The sequence below is a fragment of the Salmo trutta genome, chromosome 9 (genome assembly GCF_901001165.1).
Source record: "Salmo trutta chromosome 9, fSalTru1.1, whole genome shotgun sequence".
Taxonomy (NCBI): domain Eukaryota; kingdom Metazoa; phylum Chordata; class Actinopteri; order Salmoniformes; family Salmonidae; genus Salmo; species Salmo trutta.
In genome coordinates, this window is record NC_042965.1 from 559,438 (window position 1) to 581,197 (window position 21,760).

At 46.3% G+C, this 21,760-nt stretch overlaps 1 protein-coding gene across 7 annotated transcripts in view; it reads right to left on the bottom strand.

Moving 5' to 3' along the window:
* Positions 1-1,499: 1,499 nt before the first annotated feature.
* The window catches only part of LOC115199694 (2-oxoglutarate dehydrogenase, mitochondrial), a 139,269-nt gene continuing 119,008 nt past the window's right edge, over positions 1,500-21,760 (bottom strand). For all 7 annotated transcript variants that reach the window (XM_029762002.1, XM_029762000.1, XM_029761999.1 and 4 more), the window contains 7 exons: positions 10,640-10,818; positions 5,472-5,543; positions 4,031-4,156; positions 3,879-3,951; positions 3,584-3,747; positions 3,188-3,342; positions 1,500-3,107 (listed from right to left, as the gene is read on the bottom strand). In XM_029762002.1, coding sequence (XP_029617862.1) covers positions 2,987-3,107; positions 3,188-3,342; positions 3,584-3,747; positions 3,879-3,951; positions 4,031-4,156; positions 5,472-5,543; positions 10,640-10,818 — 890 coding nt within the window. In that variant the 3' untranslated portion in view covers positions 1,500-2,986. The remainder of the gene's footprint in view (positions 3,108-3,187; positions 3,343-3,583; positions 3,748-3,878; positions 3,952-4,030; positions 4,157-5,471; positions 5,544-10,639; positions 10,819-21,760) is intronic.

Consider the following 21,760-nt stretch of genomic DNA (forward strand, 5'->3'; position numbering starts at 1 on the left):
AACATGCCACAGAATGCTGCAGCAGCTCACAGTGTGCTGCAGTATGACAACTTTTAAAGGAGGAACCACTGTATGCAGGCTACTTTGCCTGAGGAGTTAAGCACTGCAATTAAAAATTAAGAAACACAAATGACTAAATTGGGTCCTCAGATCCTCAAAAGGTTCTACAGCTGCACTATCGAGAGCATCCTGACGGCTTGCATCACTGCCTGGTATGGCAACTGCTCAGCCTTTGACCGCAAGGCACAACAGAGGGTAGTGCGTACAGCCCAGTGTAACCGATGTGAAACATCGGTTACACCAGTACATCACGGTGGCCAAGCTTCCTGCCATCCAGGACCTCTATACCAGGCGGTGTCAGAGGAAGGCCATAAAAATTGACTCCAGCCACAGACTGTTCCCTCTGCTACCGCACAGCAAGCAGTACCGGAGTGCCAAGTCTAGGTCCAAAAGGCTTCTTAACAGCTTCTACCCCCAAGACACAGGTCTCCTGAACAGCTAATCAAATGGCTACCCAGACTATTTGCATTGCCCCCCCCCCTCTCTTTTATACTGCTGCTACTGTTTATTATCTATGCATAGTCACTTTAACTCTACCTACATGTACATATTACCTCAATTACCTCGACTAGCCGGTGCCCCCGCACATTGACTCTGTACCGGTACCCCCTGTATATAGCCTTGCTATTGTTATTTTACCTCTTTTTAAATTTGTTATTTTTATTTTTTACTTCTATTTTTTACTTAAACACTTATTTTTCTTAAAACTGCATTTTTGGTTAAGGGCTTCTAAGTAAGCATTTCACAGTAAGGTCTATCTATACCTGTTGTATTCGGTGCATGTGACAAATAACATTTGATTTGATTTAAAGAGGGACCCAGAGATCAATATTTTGCCTAGCCAGAAGAAGGGAATGACATGACTCATGAAAGCCGAGTTAGCTAGCACACTTAAGGGTGGCAATATGGCTCTTCAATATGTCACAATGTAAAGCTTTGAATTCGAGGAGATAAGATATTCTTAAATCTCATAAAGAGAGACTGGAAATATGGTGCAGGTTCCTAAATAACAAAGGATTAACTTGACCTGAATTCAACGGTCAAAATGGAATGACTTAGATGGAAATTGAGGTCACTGACATACTCACCCAAATTTAGTAAACGGACTCACTGTAATAAAGTATTGGATGAGCTTGTTGCAAAACATGCCAATTCTCTTGGTTGTGTACAGTATGTAGTGGCATCCCACAACCCATTGCCCTCAGTCAAATTCAAATCTCTGATTGCATTTGCTCCTTTCATTTGCTCCTAGGAACATTGGCACGAGAGATCGGCTCTTATTTGAACGAGGTGGTGAGATTTGTATTTGTTATGGATCCCCATTAGCTGCTGCCAAGGAAGCAGTTACTCTTCCTGGAGTTAATTAAGGCAGTAATGTCAGAGATGGCATCTGATGAGCATTATTTGAAAGAGATAGGCACAAAAATTCAACACCTGACTTGGGAAGATAAGTCTTTATTGAATAAAGCAAAATAAAAAGGGAAAGAATCTCAATCCCCTATTTGAAAATAAATAATTTGCTTTCTGTCCAAACAAAATGTGATTGTATAAATGTATTTGTATTAGGTGTGCAGCTAGCTAAAAATAATCCTCTGGTAATTAATTCATACACACTCAAATAAATTATAAATGCTTGGGAAAATGTTTTGGCACGAGGGGGGGTCTCAAGATCAGCTCCAACCTGCTTATCCTGCACTGCAGAAGGACAAACATGGTACTAAGTCATCTCACCGTTTCAACATTCCAATTTCCCTCATGCAACTCTCAGCCCATTTCGCAAGAAACTGTGCAAGATAGAGAAAAATAAGATCATTCATCTAGTTAAATGTACTGTGAGTGAATCCAAAGATATCGCCCATTCCCCTTATTCAATATCTCTTTTTCTATTAGCCATTACGAGAACGTTGATTTGAAAAGCAAAAATAATTAAAAAAAAAAAACTAAAAGGTAAATCTGTTGCAGATGGTGATATCAGCAGCACTCACAAAGGGGATAGCACTGGAGCTCAGAGAGGAAAGGGAAGGGGTTTCATCACTGCAGTGCACTCAGAGCAGAGAACAGGAGGTGGGAACACCTGATTCTTATCGAAATTGAACTAACCGTTGTGTGTTTGCCAAATACTAGCTGTAGGTATCTCAAACTGGTTGCCCCATCCTCTGGCTATATAAGGAGCCAAAGGATGAAGGTGCTTTTCGAAAGGATGACAATTGTGATAGCAACAGAATGAAGTACAATCACTAGTACAGCTCTTGGAAAAATATGTGTTAAGTCTCTCACACACACACACACACACACACACACACACACACACACACACACACACACACCTTAAGAAGCAAAATCCAACACAAGAAGGTTATATTGTTGGTGAGTGGAGTGTTAACCAGAGAAATACAGGTAGAGAACGCCAGAAGAATTATCATTTAATGACCATAGTGAATTATTGTCATGTTTGTTTATGTGTCAATTAATCCCATAAAGGATGGGTTGCCAATTTGACATGAAAATAAAATGTCATTAATTCAGTAGTAGAAAATAAAATGAAGCTAAGGATCACTTATCACTGACTGTACAAAGGTTCTCTTTCCTGACCACTAACTGACTGGCTGGCTGTCTACTGCTGAGTGTGTGGTTTCGGGGCATGTGTCTGATGAAGGTGGGAGAGGGCATGCTCAAACAGAACCAAGAGGAGTGGATGAGCGAGGGTCTGGGTAGGGGAAAGATAGCAGTGGTTTAAAATGAACAGGACTGTTGTGGACAAGGCAGAGAGACAGACCCCGGCCAGGAGAGTAGGCTTGCTCTGAGCGACAAGTTCAGGTGTTATGTGGGCGTATGTGTGTGCGTGTATGGGACGGAGGAGGGGCTTCTGGGTTGCAGAGGGTGAAGGCTACCCCTTATCCTGGGAACGAGGAGGTGGGGGAGATGGTTACATCTGGTCCTTGAAGGCATCCAGATTGAAGGCAGTGTCCAGGAAATTCTTCAGCTCCACCAGGTGGGCCTTCTTGTTTCCTGTGGCTGGGGCCGCGGCAGGTGGGCGACCAGCATACCTGAACACACACGTGATGGAAGAGTTTAATAAGAGTTTAAACACAGAGAGAAGACAAGAACAGATGAAGGGTTTGTTTACCAGACTGGCTTGGCGCGTTCGATGGTGGTGCGCATGCGGGGCTTGACATAGTCATAGTAGCCCTGGTTCTTGTGCTCCTCCTGGCACCACACCAGGTCGGCATTGGGGTACTTCTTGGACTCAGCCTTCACTAGGTCGAAGGGGAACGGAGACAGCTGCATACAGAGAGACAAGGACCATGTCATGTCATGAGTAAGGGGAAGGTAGCTCGGATAGCTAAAGGGAGCACCCGTCGGTTTAGGTCACCATATACAGAGAACACGTCAAACACTTTAGGTCAGGCAAAAGTTCAATTCTTTTCACCTTTCAACTGAGCATTTTTCTAGCACATACCTTTATGTATGTAGGAGCCCTGAGATGTATGCCTGTATACGTGTTGAGTGTGTGTGTAGCTACCTGCTCCATGCGAGCAATGGCGACCATGTCTTCCATGCCGTGGGCCTTGCGTTCCTTAGTTAGCTCGTAGTACACCTTTCCTGTGCAGAAGACTATGCGTTTCACCCCGGCTGGGTTCTGGGTCACGGGGCCACTGTCTGGGATCAGACGCTGGAATTCTGTGCCTGGAACACAGCGTTGGGACACGGCAACACTCACTGACTGCCAGACATCCAAATGGCATATACACCAGCACTGTCCTTCACACACGCCCACACACCAACAAACACGCACGCAAACACACAAGCACTCTTACCTGGCAACATCTCGTCAAAGTTGGACCTTGCATCAGGGTGGCGCAGCAGGGATTTGGGGGTGAAAACAATGAGCTAGAAAAGAGGACAGATCAGAGGTCAATGAGCTCTAATAAGCAGCTTTAGGGTAAACCTGTTGTTGACGGGGACTCACAGGCTTCCTGAAGGGCGCCAGAATCTGCCGCCTCAGCACGTGGAAGAAGTTGCCAGGGTTGGAGCAGTTGACCACAATCCAGTTGCAGTCATGGAGCTGGCGAATGGCAAAGTCGTCTGTGATGCTCTGGTGGGGAGGAGGGTGAGAGGAAAGGGTAAAGGACCAGTCACTGTTTCATCCACATACAGTCTACACTTCCACTGATACTTTGTGTTCTCACATTACGTACCATGCCACTGAAGCTTTAGGTGTGTTTAAATTTGAATTTGCAATTCTGTTTATGGGACTTTTATATTCTACCCCCTCAGTCTTAGACCTTCGTCAGACATGAAGACAATGTGACTAATGTATACTGTAAATTCCGGACTATAAGCCACAACTTTTTTTCCCAGGCTTTGAACATCGCGGCTTAAACAATGACACGGCTAATATATGGATTTTACCCGCTTACATTTTTTTTGCCCTTCCAAAAAAACATTCTGTGACGTGCTCAGTTTTTTGGCGGCATGAAGCTTTCATTAGACCAATGAAATTGCCGAACGGGTTAAGGTCAAACAACTTTTTTGTTTACTGTTTAGATTAAATCGAGCGCTCTCAAACTTCCCATCATTCTGATTACGGTAGTCATTTTGTCACCCTCATCATGGCAAAGACACGGAGAAATGCATATGCATATAGAAATGCATATGATGCAGCTTTCAAGTTGAAGGCGATTGATCTGGCTGTTGGAAAAGGAAATAGAGCTGCTGCACGGGAGCTTGGTCTTAATGACTCGATGATAAGACGTTGGAAACAGCAGCTTGAGGAAAAGACACTAAAGCTTACCGCAAATGTTTAATTTTTTGTTACAAGCAGTGTTTCGTTAAAGCCTATTTATTTTTGTTACAAGCCGTGTTTCGTTAAAGCCTGTGTAAAGTTAATTTGTTTCAATGTACCGGTAGGCACCTGCGGCTTATAGACATGTGAGGCTTATTTATGTTCAAAATAATATATTTTTTTAAATTCAGTGGGTGCGGCTTATATTCAGGTGCGCTTAATAGTCCGGAAATTACGGTACATTTGCGAGTACACACAGTGTGCGGGAGACACTTCAACCACCCGTTTCAGTTGCAAAATTGCCTTGAAGGGATACTGTATGATTCTGATTTACCCAGTCAGATTAACTTGTGGATACCACTTTTATATCTCTGCGTGCAGTATGAAGGAAGCTTCACGAGCCAATGGTAACTAGCGTTAACGCAATGACTGGAAGTCTACAGGTACGGTAGCACATTGCCAGAATCTTGCAGTATTCTTTTAATAACATTACCCCAAAGAAAGCATAGAATCTGTTTGGAAGAAAATGTCTAGCTATGTCAGGCATGAACGAGTAAATGAAAGTGAGTGGTATTTTGGATACAAGAGGCAGTGCAGAATGATTAGGAGGCAGGGATCGACCCACTGGGAGCACATCAGGATCATCGTTGCACATCTGGAGGAACCTCTCTGGACGAGCAGAGGAGTGTTCTGGGCCCTGTGGAGAGAAGAGAAAGGAGGTGGCACAGTCATTGTATAATCGTGTAACTAACTTTACAGCCTTCCCTGTAGCTCAGTTGGTAGAGCATGGTGTTTGCAACGCCAGGGTTGTGGGTTCGATTCCCACGGGGGGCCAGCACAGAAAAAAAATGTATGAAATGAAATGTATGCATTCACTACTGTAAGTCGCTCTGGATAAGAGCTTCTGCTAAATGACTAAAAATGTAAAAGAAAAATAAAAAAAAGTAGATACACTACATGCTTTGGGTAAAGTATATTTGTATTTATTATGGATATCCATTAGCTGCTGCCTTCCAGGGGTCAGGCAGAATTAAGGAAGTTATACAATTTTAAAAACATTACAGAATTCACAACACACTGTGTGCCCTCAGGCCCATACACCACTATCACATATCTACAACACAAAATCCATGTGTACGTGTGTATAGTGCGCATGTTATCATGTGTGTATGCATGTGTTTGTGCCTATGTTACTTCACAGACCCCGCTGTTCCATAAGATGTATTTTTATCTGCTTTTTAAATCTGATTCTACTGATTGCATCAGTTACCGTATGTGGAATAGAGATCCATGTAGTCATGGCTCTATGTAGTACTGTGTGCCTCCCATAGTCTGTTCTGGACTTGGGGACTGTGAAGAGACCTCGTGGCATATGCATGGGTGTCCGAGCTGTGTGCACAGCCAGAAGAGGACTGGCCACCCCTCATAGCCTGGTTCCTCTCTAGGTTTCTTCCTAGGTTTTTGGCCTTTCTAGGGAGTTTTTCCTAGGGAGTTTTTCCTAGCCACCGTGCTTCTTTCACATGCATTGCTTGCTGTTTGGGGTTTTAGGCTGGGTTTCTGTACAGCACTTTGAGATTTCAGCTGATATACGAAGGGCTATATAAATACATTTGATTTGCTAGTGTTTTAAACAGACAGCTTGGTACCTTCAGCTTGTCAACACCTCTTACAAAAACAAGTAATGAGGAAGTCAATCTCGCTTCCACTTTGATTCATGAGCGATTGACATGCATGTCATTAATGTTAGCTCTCTTGTGTACTTTAAAGGGCCAGCCATGCTGCCCTGTTCTGAGCCAACTGCGATTTTCTCAAGTCCCTCTTTGTGGCACCTCACCACACGACTGAACAGTAGTCCAGGTGTGACAAAACCAGGGCCTGTAGGACCTGCCTTGTTAAGAATGCAGAGCAGCACTTTATTATGGACAGACTTCTCCCCATCTTAGCTACTGTTGTATCAATATGTTTTGATCATGACCATATACAATCCAGAGTAACTCCAAGCAGTTTAGTCAACTTGCTCAATTTCCACATTATTCATTACGAGACGTAGTTGAGGTTTAGAGTTTAGTGAATGATTTGTCCCAAATACAATGCTTTAAGTTTTTGAAATATTTAGGACTAACTTATTCCTTGCTCCCCATTCTTAAACTGCAGCTCTTAATGGGCCTAAACAGCTACCCTGGGGAATTCCTGATTCTACCTGGATTATGTTTGAGACTTCCATTAAAAGAACACCCTCTGCGTTCACCCACTGATGTCTAACAAGACAGCCCCCACAATCATTTTATCATCAATTTCGCTCAGCCAATCATAAGTCATTTGTGTAAGTGCTGTGCTTGTTGAGTGTCCTTCTCTCTTTGCGTGCTGAAAGTCTGTTGTCAATTTGTTTACTGTGAAATAGCATTGTCTGGTCAAACACCATTTGATTGGTTGACTATTTGAGCCAGTAAAGGGGGCTTTACTCTTCTTGGGTAGTGGAATAACATTAGCTTCCCTCCAGGCCTGAGGGCACACACTTTCTAGTAGGCTTAAATTGAAGATGTGGCAATTAGGAGTGGCAATATCGTCCGCTATTATCCTCAGTCATTTTCCATCCAGATTGTCAGACCCTGGTGGCTTGTCATTGTTGATAGACAACAATCATTTTTTCACCTCTTCCACACTGACTTTACAGAATTCAAAAGTACAATTCTTGTCTTTCATAATTTGGTCAGATATACTTGGATGTGTAGTGTCAGCGTTTGTTGCTGGCATGTTTGTCTTGCCAATGAAAAAGTCATTAAATACCAGTGGGTTTTGTGATAAATTAGCCATCTGATTCAATGAATGATGGAGCTGAGTTGGCTTTTCCCCCCAAAACGTCATTTAAGGTGCTCCAAAGCTTTTTAATATAATTTTCTATATAATGTATATTTGTTTCAAAGTATAGTTTCTTTTGATTTAGCTTAGTCACATGATTTCTTAATTTGCTGTACGTTTGCCAATCAGTTGTACAACCAGACCGATTTGCCATTTCTTTTGCCTCATCTCTCTCAACCATACAATTTTTTAATTCCTCATCAATCCAAGGGGATTTAACAGTTTTTACAGTCATTTTCTTAATGGGTGCGTACTTATTAGTAACTGGACTAAGCAAGCGTCTGGTTGCTCACACACCACAGACCAGCAAATATTATTTAAATCAACATATGAATCACTACAAAACTTCTTGTATGACCTCTTACACTATATTAGGCCCAGCCTTTGGAACTTTGGTTTTCCTAGATATGGCTATTATATTGTGATCACTAGATCCTATGGATTTGGATACTGCTTTAAAGCAAATATCTGCGGCATTAGTAAAAACGTGATCAATACATGATGATTTCATTCGTGTGCTGTTTGTAACTACCCTGGAAGGTTGACTGACAACCTGATCCAGGCTGCAGGCACTGGTTACAGTTTGAAGCTTTTTCTTGAGTGGGCAGCTTGATGAGAGCAAGTCAATATTTAAAATCACCCAGAAAATATACTTCTCTGTTGATATCACATACATTATCAAACATTTCACACATATTATCCAGATACTGACTGTTAGCACTTAAAGTCGATAGCAGCTTCCCACAAGAATGGGCTTTAGGTGAGGCAAATGAATCTGTAGCCATATTACTTCAACAGTATTTAACATTAGATCGTCTCTAAGCTTTACAGGAATGTGGTTCTTTATATAGACTGTAACACTGCCCCCCGTTGGCATTTCTGTATTTTCGGTAAATGGTATAACCATGTATTGCTACCACTGTATCAAAGGTATTATCTAAGTGAGTTTCAGATATAGAATATGAATGTCATCTGTTACAAGCAAGTTAACGACTTCATGGACCTTGTTTCTCAGGCTACATATGTTAATATGAGCAAATTTTACCACTTTCTGGGTTGCTTAATTGTTTTTAATGCTTTACTGGGAAACTTATCAGAAGTAGACTTGACAGTACAGGGTGAGCTGCGCAGAGGGGTCTTCCTACTAGGGCACACCGCCTCAGTGCTAACAGTAACTCTGGTTCATAGGCTCATGATTACTGCATCCAATAGCTGTAGGATTAACAGAGGCATTCAGGGCAACTGGGGGTACATAAATTAAGTTTCTTACATTGTGTCTGCCAACTAGGATAATGTACATTTGATACAGAATTATGACGACTCATTTACACAATGGTAGGGATTAACCTGTCTGGGCTAGGGGGCAGTATTGAGAATTTTGGAAAAATATGTTCCCATTTTTAACTGCATCCTACACCAACTCAGAAGCTAGAATATGCATATTATTGTTCAGGTTTGGATAGAAAACACTCTGAATTTTCTAAAACTGTTTGAATGGTGTCTGTGAGTATAACAGAACTCCTATGGCAGGCAAAAACCTGACAAGGTTTCAAGCAGGAAGTACCCTGTCTGACAAGGAGTCGTGCGTCTTGCATCTTTTTATTGAAAAGTAAGGATCTTAGCTGTAACGTGACAATTCCCAGGGCTCCAATAGGCTCTCAGAGCCCGCGAAATAACTGAAGGTTTACGAGGGAGCCTTAGGTTGAAACATATTATCGCCTTTTGTAAGTGGATGCTCCGAGGACCTTTGAATGATGCGCGTGCATGAGTCGCTTCTGAGGAGAAATTTTATTCGGCTGTTTAGGCTCAATGCATACTCCCGGTCGGAATATTATCACTTCTCTACGACATAAATGGCATAAAAATTGGTTTTAAACAGCGGTTGACATGCTTCGAAGTACGGTAATGGAATATTTAGACATTTTTGACACGCCAATGCGCCATGCGCGAAACCGGGAAGAAGCATTCTAGAACTCACGAACAAAACGTCGCTGTTTGGATATAACGATGGATTATTTGGGACCAAACCAACATTTGTTATTGAAGTAGAAGTCCTGGCAGTGTATTCTGATGAAGAACAAGCAAGGTAAGAACATTTTTCTTATAGGAAATGTGATTTTGGTGGATGCTGACCTGGGTGGGTATCTAAATAGCTAGCCCTGTAATGCCGGGCTATGTACTTAGATTATTGCAAAATGTGCTTCATCCGAAAAGCTATTTTAAAATCGGACATATCGAGTGCATAGAGGAGTAATGTATCTATAATTCTTAAAATAATTGTTATGCTTTTTGTGAGCGTTTATCGTGAGTAATTTAGCAAACTGTTAGTAAATTCAACGGAAGGTTGCCGGGGGTTATGCGTTTTCTGAACGTCACATGCTAATGCAAAAAGCTGTTTTTTGATATAAATATGAACTTGATTGAACAGACATGCATGTATTGTATAACACAATGTCCTAGGTGTGTCATCTGATGAAGATCATCAAAGGTTAGTGCTGCATTTAGCTGTGGTTTGGGTTTATGTGACATGATATGCTAGCTTGAAAAATGGCTGTCTGATTTTTTCTGGCTGGGCACTCTGCTGACATAATCTAATGTTTTGCTTTCGTTGTAAAGCCTTTTTGAAATCGGACAGTGGGGTTAGATTAACGAGATTCTTGTCTTTAAATAGCTGTAAAATAGTCATATGTTTGAGAAATTGAAGTAATAGTATTTCTAACGATTCAAAAATCGCGCCACTGGAATATCAGTAGCTGTTACGTAGGTGGGACGAAATCGTCCCACATACCCCAGACAGGTTAACTGAGCTGGTTTTGAGTCATTGATAAGTCATTGTAAATTAATGATTGTGTAAATGTGTAAAAGGGTAAATTAATGATTATGAACAATTGTCACTCCATCTCCTCCCTCCAATTGGCGCTCTGGAGGACTCACCATTCCCTCCATGCCGTGGGGCAGCAGCAGGACGATGCCGTTCTGGCGGACCCACTTGGCCTGGCCGGGGCAGATGAACTGGTCGATGATGCACTGGGCTGTGTTGTGGAAGTCTCCGAACTGAGCCTCCCACAGCACCAGGGCATTGGGACTGGCCATGGCAAAGCCCAGCTCGAAACCTGACAACACAGATGGGGAGAAAGGGAAAGAGACTGCAACTGAGAGAGAGTAAGAGAAGTTCATAACTCTGGACGATGCACACTTGCCGAGATGATAATCAAATGAGCAAGTCGTTGAGATCTCTCCTGGTCGGTGTATCATTCAAACAGAATGCAGGACGGCAGTTGTTATAGCCAATGGCAAGAGCTGCCCTTTCCCAATTGGCTGTCGCGTCACTGAAATTTGAATTGTTGAATGTTGGCTGCTGCTGTGCATCTACGTTCATTGAAAATGACTGGTCGCTGAGTCGCCGATTATCTCACGAAGTGCGAGTCCCCAGTTAGTAGCGGAAGAGATAGTAGTAAGAGGTCATTTGAATGAGCATTCCTGTGTATTCCAGTTTCTCCAATTGTAGTTTCACAGTAAATGTGAGTGAGTGAATGAGTGTGTGAGGGAGGGAGGATACTGTGTGTGTGTGTGTCAGTGTGTTGTCATGACTGTCCTATGAGGATTCAAATAGGTCAGATCAGGTTTGCAATGAATGACTTCAACCAGACCCCCTCTCACCCACAGAGGGGGGGAGGAAGAAACTGGTGGGGGTTAAAAAACCCACACCCTGTTATAAATCAAGGACAGAACATCCATCTCTCCCTCTCCATTTTCACCAAAGGAATGTGCCTTTGTTTCAGGAGTTTGTCCCCCCCAAAACTAACACGTTCAAGGGCAACTATTGGAACAATGTTTCTAACATAGAACGTGGGGAATAGTCAGAGGCGATCTAAAGAGGTTTTCATTTTTTTTATTTAACCTTTATTTAACTATGCAAGTCAGTTAACCTGTTATGGTATAGGGGGCAGTATTTTCACGGCTGGATAAAAAAAAATGTACCCGATTTAATCTGGTTACTAATCCTACCCAGTAACTACAATATGCATATACTTATTATATATGGATAGAAAACACCCTAAAGTTTCTAAAACTGTTTGAATGGTGTCTGTGAGTATAACAGAACTCATTTGGCAGGCAAAACCCTGAGACAGATTCTGACAGGAAGTGGATACCTGATGTGTTGAATTGACTTTAAGCCTATGCCATTGAAAAACAAAGGGTCTGAGGAATGTTTTGGCACTTCCTATTGCTTCCACTAGATGTCACCAGCCTTTACAAAGTGTTTTGAGTCTTATACTGTGAGATCTGACCGAACAAGAGCCTTGGAACGGTGATGGCCCATTAGACACCTGGCGCGCGAGTTCATGTTGGGTACTCTCGTTCCAATACGGTTTAAAAGAGAACGCAATCGTCTGCCTTGAATTTTATTCATGTTCTGGTTAAAAAAGGCACTAATGATTTATGCGATACAACATTTGACATGTTTGAACGAACGTAAATATATTTTTTCCGTTCGTGAAGTGAAGTCCGGCTGGCTTAGATCATGTGCTAACAACACGGAGCTTTTTTGAACAAAACTACATTCGTTATGGACCTGGGATTCCTGGAAGTGACATCTGATGAAGACAATCAAAAGGTAATGGATTATTTACATAGTATTTTCGATTTTAGATGTCTCCAACATGGCGGTTAGTCTGTATCGCAAAGCGTATTTTTCTGGGCGCAGTGCTCAGATTATTGCAAAGTGTGATTTCCCAGTAAGGTTATTTTTAAATCTGGCAAGTCGATTGCGTTCAAGAGATGTAAATCTATAATTCTTTGAATGACAATATAATATTTTACCAATGTTTTCTAATATTAATTAATTATTTTGTTGTCATGACTTGACTGCCGGTTATTGAAGGGAAACGATTTCCTGAACATCAACGCCATAGTAAAACGCTGTTTTTGGATATAAATATGAACTTGATAGAACTAAAAATGCATGCATTGTCTAACATAATGTCCTAGGAGTGTCATCTGATGGAGATTGTAAAAGGTTAGTGCATAATTTTAGCTGATTTTATGGTTTTGGTGACGCCTGTCTTTGAATTGACAATACATTACACACAGCTATTGTCAATGTACTCTCCTAACATAACCTAACTTTATGCTTTCGCCGTAAAACCTTTTTGAAATCGGACAACGTGGTTAGATTAAGGAGATGTTTATCTTTCAAAGGGTGTAAGTTAGTTGTATGTTTGAGAAATTAGAATTTTGACATTTATTTGGTTTCAAATTTGCCGCTCTTGAAATGCACCTGCTGTTGATAGGGTGCGCCACGGGTGGCACGCTAGCGTCCCACATAGCCCCAAGAAGTTAAGAACAGTGGGTTAATTGCCTTGTTCAGGGGCAGAACGACATATTTTTACCTCGTCAGATCGGGGATTCGATCTAGCAACCTTTCGGTTACTGGCCCAACGCTCTAACAACTAGGCTACCTTCCACCCAAAAGAACAGTGAAGTCGTTTTGGTTGCTATTTTGTGATGGCTTTAAAAAAATGATAAAGAAAATACTGTAACTTGGAAAGTATACCCACTACAAGTACAAAGTTTCCATCCTATGTGTTGTGCATGAAATATGAAAATAATGTTTTTTGTTGAGGGATGTGATTTGAGAAACGATAAGAGAAAAGTGTTTCTATAACTGTGCACAGTAAGGAGTGAGGTCAGAGCGTCAGCCTGACTGAACCGTCTCCTAACAAACTGTATAAAAGGATGGGTTAAGAATTAACATATCAGACCAGAGAGACCTAGAGCTGCAGGTCTGTGGTCTGAACTCAAACACAACGCGAGGTAGAGACGATAAACTCACCTCCCAGAGAATCACTGGTACGGCTGATTAGCTGTCCTCAGTATCTAGAAAAGTGAATTTAAGTGGGACCATTCTATTACTCTGCTCAAACCATCTCATCACCCTACTGCGAACCATCGACACGGCTGGCTAGCCCATCTTCAAATAGGCATCTTCCACAGCGAATGGAAGGAGAATCAACTCTGTAGTTCTGTTCAGGACTACACGACAAGTCACCGGTTACTGGACAACTGTAGAGGAGAACAACAGTAGAAGACTTGTGCAACCATTTTGGGACAATCAGAGCCTTACAAGTGTGCCGCGAAAAGGCCCAACTCCCTTTCTAAGGCGGCCCGGTTCCCGAGAGATACACGGCGAACCAAGGAATTGCACGTAAATACATTCACGTGCAAGCGGCCGGCGGTTCGTGTGCAAAGTATAAGAGTACTATAACAGAGTAGTTTCTAAATGTACCTGCGTTAACCTCTACGGGCTAGGGGGAAGCATTGAGAATTTTGGAAAAAATGTGTGCCCATTTTTAACTGCCTCCTACACCAACTCAGAAGCTAGAATATGCATATTATTGTTCAGGTTTGGATAGAAAACACACTAAAGTTTCTAAAACTGTTTGAATGGTGTCTGTGAGTATAACAGAACTCCTATGGCAGGCAAAAACCTGACAAGGTTTCATGCAGGAAGTACCCTGTCTGACAAGGAGTCGTGCGTCTTGCATCTGTTTATTGAAAAGTAAGGATCTTAGCTGTAACGTGACAATTCCCAGGGCTCCGATAGGCTCTCAGAACCCGGGAAATACCTGAAGGTTGACGAGGCAGCCTCAGGCTGAAACACATTATCGCCTTTGGTAAGTGGCGGATCAGAGGACCTTTGAATGAGGCGCGTGCACGATTCGCCCCTGTGGAGAAATTTAATTCGGCTGTTTAGGCTCATTGCATATTCCCGGTCGGAATATTATCGCTTTTCTACGAGATAAATGGCATAAAAATTGGTTTTAAACAGCGGTTGACATGCTTCGAAGTACGGTAATGGAATATTTAGAAATTTTTTGTCAAGCCATGCGCCATGCGCAAGACCGTGATTTAGTATTCTGATAGTGTCTAGAACTCACGAACAAAACGTCGCTGTTTGGATATAACGATTGATTATTTGGGACCAAACCTACATTTGTTATTGAAGTAGAAGTCGTGGGACTGCATTCTGACGAAGAACAGGAAAGGTAAGAACATTTTTCTTATAGGAAATATGATTTTGATGAAGGCTAATCTTGCCGGGTGTCTAAATAACTAGCCCGTGATGCCGGGCTATGTACTTAGAGTATTGCAAAATGTGCTTCATCCGAAAAGCTATTTTAAAATCGGACATATCGAGTGCATAGAGGAGTAATGCATCTATAATTCTTAAAATAATTGTTATGCTTTTTGTGAACGTTTATCGTGAGTAATTTAGCAAACTGTTAGTAAATTCCCCGAAAGTTTGCGGGGGTTATGCTTTTTCTGAACGTCACATGCTAATGTAAAAAGCTGTTTTTTGATATAAATATGAACTTGATTGAACAGACATGCATGTATTGTATAACACAATGTCCTAGGTGTGTCATCTGATGAAGATCATAAAAGGTTAGTGCTGCATTTAGCTGTGGTTTGGGTTTATGTGACATGATATGCTAGCTTGAAAAATGGGTGTCTGATTATTTCTGGCTGGGCACTCTGCTGACATAATCTAATGTTTTGCTTTCGTTGTAAAGCCTTTTTGAAATCGGACAGTGTGGTTAGATTAACGAGATTCTTGTCTTTAAATAGCTGTAAAATAGTCATATGTTTGAGAAATTGAAGTAATAGTATTTCAAACGATTCAAAAATCGCGCCACTGGATTTCAGTGGCTGTTACGTAGGTGGGACGAGTTCGTCCCACATGCGCCAGAGAGGTTAAGTTACTCTGTCCCGCTCTCTCTCACGCCATCTCCATGTCTTTTGTAACAAGCAGCCATATTGTTATCAGTCTGCTAGGGACCTGTTTTTAACATATTAAGTGTATATGTTTATCATGTGTTACCATTTACTACCTAGTAAATAAATAATTAAACCAATTTGTCTAGTACTGAATCATAAGTAAGGCTCAGGTTTTTGCAGATGCAAGGAGGTTACGACTGTTCAGAATGATATATTAGGTTATGATTAATAAGTTGACTGTTTATAAACATTTACAGTTTAATTCGGGAGATGGTAACTCTAAAGAACCGCTCTCGTGGTACCCCAGATCCATCACGATTAATTTAAATCGGGTAACAATTAAACATAGTTAGTTGATTAGATAAATAAGTCTTCAGATTAATGTTAAGTCACAACAGTGTGTGTGAGACCGACAGACAGACACACACAGACCGAGAGAGACACACAGACCGAGAGAGAGGCACAGACCGAGAGAGAGGCACAGAGACACACCGAGAGACAGAGAGACCGAGACACACCGAGAGACACCGAGAGAGAGAGACCGAGACACACCGAGAGACACCGAGAGAGAGAGACCGAGACACACCGAGAGACACCGAGAGAGAGAGACCGAGACACACCGAGAGACCGAGACACACCGAGACACACCGAGAGACACCGAGAGACCGAGACACACCGAGAGACACACCGAGAGACCGAGACACACCGAGACACACCGAGAGACCGAGACACACCGAGAGACCGAGACACACCGAGAGACAGAGAGACCGAGACACACCGAGAGACACCGAGACCGAGACACACCGAGAGACCGAGACACACCGAGACACACCGAGAGACACCGAGAGACACCGAGACACACCGAGAGACCGAGACACACCGAGAGACCGAGACACACCGAGAGACCGAGACACACCGAGACACACCGAGACACACCGAGACACACCGAGAGACAGAGAGACCTAGACACACCGAGAGAGAGAGACCGAGACACACCGAGAGACACCGAGAGACAGAGAGACCGACACACCGAGAGACACCGAGAGACAGAGAGACCGAGAGACCGAGACACACCGAGAGAGAGAACGAGAGACCGAGACACACCGAGAGAGACCGAGAGACCGAGACACACCGAGAGAGACCGAGACACACCGAGAGACCGAGACACACCGAGAGACCGAGACACACCGAGAGACCGAGACACACCGAGAGACACACCGAGAGACCGAGACACACCGAGAGACACACCGAGAGACCGAGACACACCGAGAGACCGAGACACAACACCGAGAGACCCGAACACACCGAGAGACCGAGACACACCGAGAGACACACCGAGAGACCGAGACACACCGAGAGACACACCGAGAGACCGAGACACACCGAGAGACCGAGACACACCGAGACACACCGAGAGACACCGAGACACACCGAGAGACACCGAGAGACACCGAGAGACACCGAGAGACCGAGACACACCGAGAGACCGAGACACACCGAGAGAGACCGAGACACACCGAGAGACCGAGACACACCGAGAGACCGAGACACACCGAGAGACCGAGACACACCGAGAGACAGAGAGACCGAGACACACCGAGAGACAGAGAGACCGAGACACACCGAGAGACAGAGAGACCGAGACACACCGAGAGACAGAGAGACCGAGACACACCGAGAGACAGAGAGACCGAGACACACCGAGAGAGAGAGACACACCGAGAGACAGAGAGACCGAGACACACCGAGAGACAGAGAGACCGAGACACACCGAGACACCGAGAGACACCGAGAGACACCGAGAGACACCGAGAGACACCGAGAGACCGAGACACACCGAGAGACCGAGACACACCGAGAGACCGAGACACACCGAGAGACCGAGACACACCGAGAGACCGAGACACACCGAGAGACCGAGACACACCGAGAGACCGAGAGACCGAGACACACCGAGAGACCGAGAGACCGAGACACACCGAGAGACAGAGAGACCGAGACACACCGAGAGACAGAGAGACCGAGACACACCGAGAGACAGAGAGACCGAGACACACCGAGAGACAGAGAGACCGAGACACACCGAGAGACAGAGAGACCGAGACACACCGAGACAGAGAGACCGAGACACACCCAGAGAGAGAGACACACCGAGAGACAGAGAGACCGAGACACACCGAGAGACAGAGAGACCGAGACACACCGAGAGACAGAGAGACCGAGACACACCGAGAGACAGAGAGACCGAGACACACCGAGAGACAGAGACACCGAGACACACCGAGAGAGAGAGACACCGAGACACACCGAGAGAGAGAGACCGAGAGACCGAGACACACCGAGAGACACCGAGACCGAGACACACCGAGAGACAGAGAGAGACCGAGAGACAGAGAGAGACCGAGAGACAGAGAGACCGAGAGACAGAGAGAGACCGAGAGACAGAGAGACCGAGAGACAGAGAGACCGAGAGACAGAGAGACCGAGAGACAGAGAGACCGAGAGACCGAGAGACAGAGAGACCGAGAGACAGAGAGACCGAGAGACCGAGAGACAGAGAGACCGAGAGACAGAGAGACCGAGACACACCGAGAGACCGAGACACACCGAGAGACCGAGACACACCGAGAGACCGAGACACACCGAGAGACAGAGACACACCGAGAGACAGAGACACACCGAGAGACAGAGACACACCGAGAGACAGAGAGACCGAGACACACCGAGAGACACCGAGAGAGAGAGACCGAGACACACCGAGACCCACCGAGAGACACCGAGAGACCGAGACACACCGAGAGACCGAGACACACCGAGAGACCGAGAAACACCGAGAGACAGAGAGACCGAGACACACCGAGAGACAGAGAGACCGAGACACACCGAGAGACAGAGAGACCGAGACACACCGAGAGACAGAGAGACGAGACACACCGAGAGACAGAGAGACGAGACACACCGAGACACACCGAGAGACAGAGAGACGAGACACACCGAGACACACCGAGACACACCGAGAGACACCGAGAGACACCGAGAGACACCGAGAGACACCGAGAGACACCGAGAGACCGAGAGACCGAGACACACCGAGAGACCGAGAGACACCGAGAGACAGAGAGACCGAGACACACCGAGAGACCGAGAGACACCGAGAGACAGAGAGACCGAGACACACCGAGAGACAGAGAGACCGAGACACACCGAGAGAGAGAGACCGAGACACACCGAGAGAGAGAGACCGAGACACACCGAGAGACCGAGACACACCGAGAGACACCGAGAGACCGAGAGACACCGAGAGACCGAGACACACCGAGAGACCGAGACACACCGAGACACACCGAGAGACCGAGACACACCGAGAGACCGAGACACACCGAGAGACCGAGACACACCGAGAGACCGAGACACACCGAGAGACCGAGACACACCGAGAGACCGAGACACACCGAGAGACAGAGAGACCGAGACACACCGAGAGACAGAGAGACCGAGACACACCGAGAGACAGAGAGACCGAGACACACCGAGAGAGAGAGACACCGAGACACACCGAGAGAGAGAGAGACACACCGAGACACACCGAGAGAGAGAGACCGAGAGACCGAGACACACCGAGAGACAGAGACCGAGACACACCGAGAGACAGAGAGACACCGAGAGACAGAGACCAAGACACACCGAGAGACAGAGAGACCAAGACACACCGAGAGACAGAGAGACCAAGACACACCGAGAGACACCGAGAGACACCGAGAGACCGAGAGACACCGAGAGACACCGAGAGAGAGAGAGAGACAGAGAGAGAGACAGAGAGACCGAGACACACCGAGAGACCGAGACACACCGAGAGACAGAGACACACCAAGAGACAGAGACACACCAAGAGACAGAGACACACCGAGAGACAGAGAGACCGAGACACACCGAGAGACAGAGACACACCGAGAGACACCGAGAGACAGAGAGACTGAGACACACCGAGAGACAGAGAGACTGAGACACACCGAGAGACAGAGAGACCGAGACACACCGAGAGACCGAGACACACCGAGACCGAGACACACCGAGAGACAGACAGACCGAGACACACCGAGAGACAGAGAGACCGAGACACACCGAGAGACACCGAGAGAGAGAGACCGAGACACACCGAGAGACCGAGACACACCGAGACACACCGAGAGACACCGAGACACACCGAGACACACCGAGAGACCGAGACACACCGAGAGACAGAGAGACCGAGACACACCGAGAGACAGAGAGACCGAGACACACCGAGAGACAGAGAGACCGAGACACACCGAGAGACAGAGAGACCGAGACACACCGAGAGACACCGAGAGACAGAGACACACCGAGAGACAGAGAGACCGAGACACACCGAGAGACACCGAGACCGAGACACACCGAGAGACACCGAGACCGAGACACACCGAGAGACCGAGAGACACCGAGACACACCGAGAGACACCGAGAGACCGAGACACACCGAGACACACCGAGAGACACCGAGAGACCGAGAGACACCGAGAGACCGAGAGACACCGAGAGACCGAGACACACCGAGAGACCGAGACACACCGAGAGACCGAGACACACCGAGAGACACCGAGACACACCGAGAGACCGAGACACACCGAGAGACCGAGACACACCGAGAGACCGAGACACACCGAGACACACCGAGACACACCGAGACACACCGAGACACACCGAGAGACAGAGAGACCAAGACACACCGAGAGAGAGAGACCGAGACACACCGAGAGAGAGAGACCGAGACACACCGAGAGACACCGAGAGACAGAGAGACCGACACACCGAGAGACACCGAGAGACCGAGAGACCGAGAGACACCGAGACAGAGAGACCGAGAGACCGAGACACACCGAGACAGAGAGACCGAGAGACCGAGACACACCGAGAGAGAGACCGAGAGAGACCGAGAGACCGAGAGAGACCGAGAGACCGAGACACACCGAGAGACCGAGACACACCGAGAGACCGAGACACACCGAGAGACCGAGACACACCGAGAGACCGAGACACACCGAGAGACCGAGACACACCGAGAGACACCGAGACACACCGAGAGACACCGAGAAACACCGAGAGACACCGAGAAACACCGAGAGACCGAGACACACCGAGAGACCGAGACACACCGAGAGACACCGAGAGACCGAGACACACCGAGAGACCGAGACACACCGAGAGACCGAGACACACCGAGAGACAGAGACACACCGAGAGACAGAGAGACCGAGACACACCGAGAGACAGAGAGACCGAGACACACCGAGAGACCGAGACACACCGAGAGACAGAGAGACCGAGACACACCGAGAGACAGAGAGACCGAGACACACCGAGAGACAGAGAGACCGAGACACACCGAGAGACAGAGAGACCGAGACACACCGAGAGACAGAGAGACCGAGACACACCGAGAGACAGAGAGACCGAGACACACCGAGAGACAGAGAGACCGAGACACACCGAGAGACAGAGAGACCGAGACACACCGAGAGACAGAGACACCGAGACACACCGAGAGAGAGAGACACACCGAGAGAGAGAGACCGAGAGACCGAGACACACCGAGAGACACCGAGACCGAGACACACCGAGAGACAGAGAGACACCGAGAGACAGAGACACACCGAGAGACACCGAGAGACACCGAGAGACACCGAGAGACACCGAGAGACACCGAGAGACACCGAGAGACACCGAGAGACACCGAGAGAGAGAGAGAGAGAGAGAGAGAGAGAGACAGAGAGACCGAGACACACCGAGAGACCGAGACACACCGAGAGACCGAGACACACCGAGAGACCGAGACACACCGAGAGACCGAGACACACCGAGAGACAGAGACACACCGAGAGACCGAGAGACCGAGACACACCGAGAGACAGAGACACACCGAGAGACAGAGACACACCGAGACACACCGAGAGACCGAGACACACCGAGACACAGCGAGACACACCGAGAGACACCGAGAGACACCGAGAGACACCGAGAGACACCGAGAGACACCCGAGAGACACCGAGAGACACCGAGAGACAGAGAGACCGAGACACACCGAGAGACCGAGACACACCGAGAGACCGAGACACACCGAGAGACCGAGACACACCGAGAGACCGAGACACACCGAGAGACCGAGACACACCCGAGAGAGACCGAGACACACCGAGAGACAGAGAGACCGAGACACACCGAGAGACAGAGAGACCGAGACACACCGAGAGAGA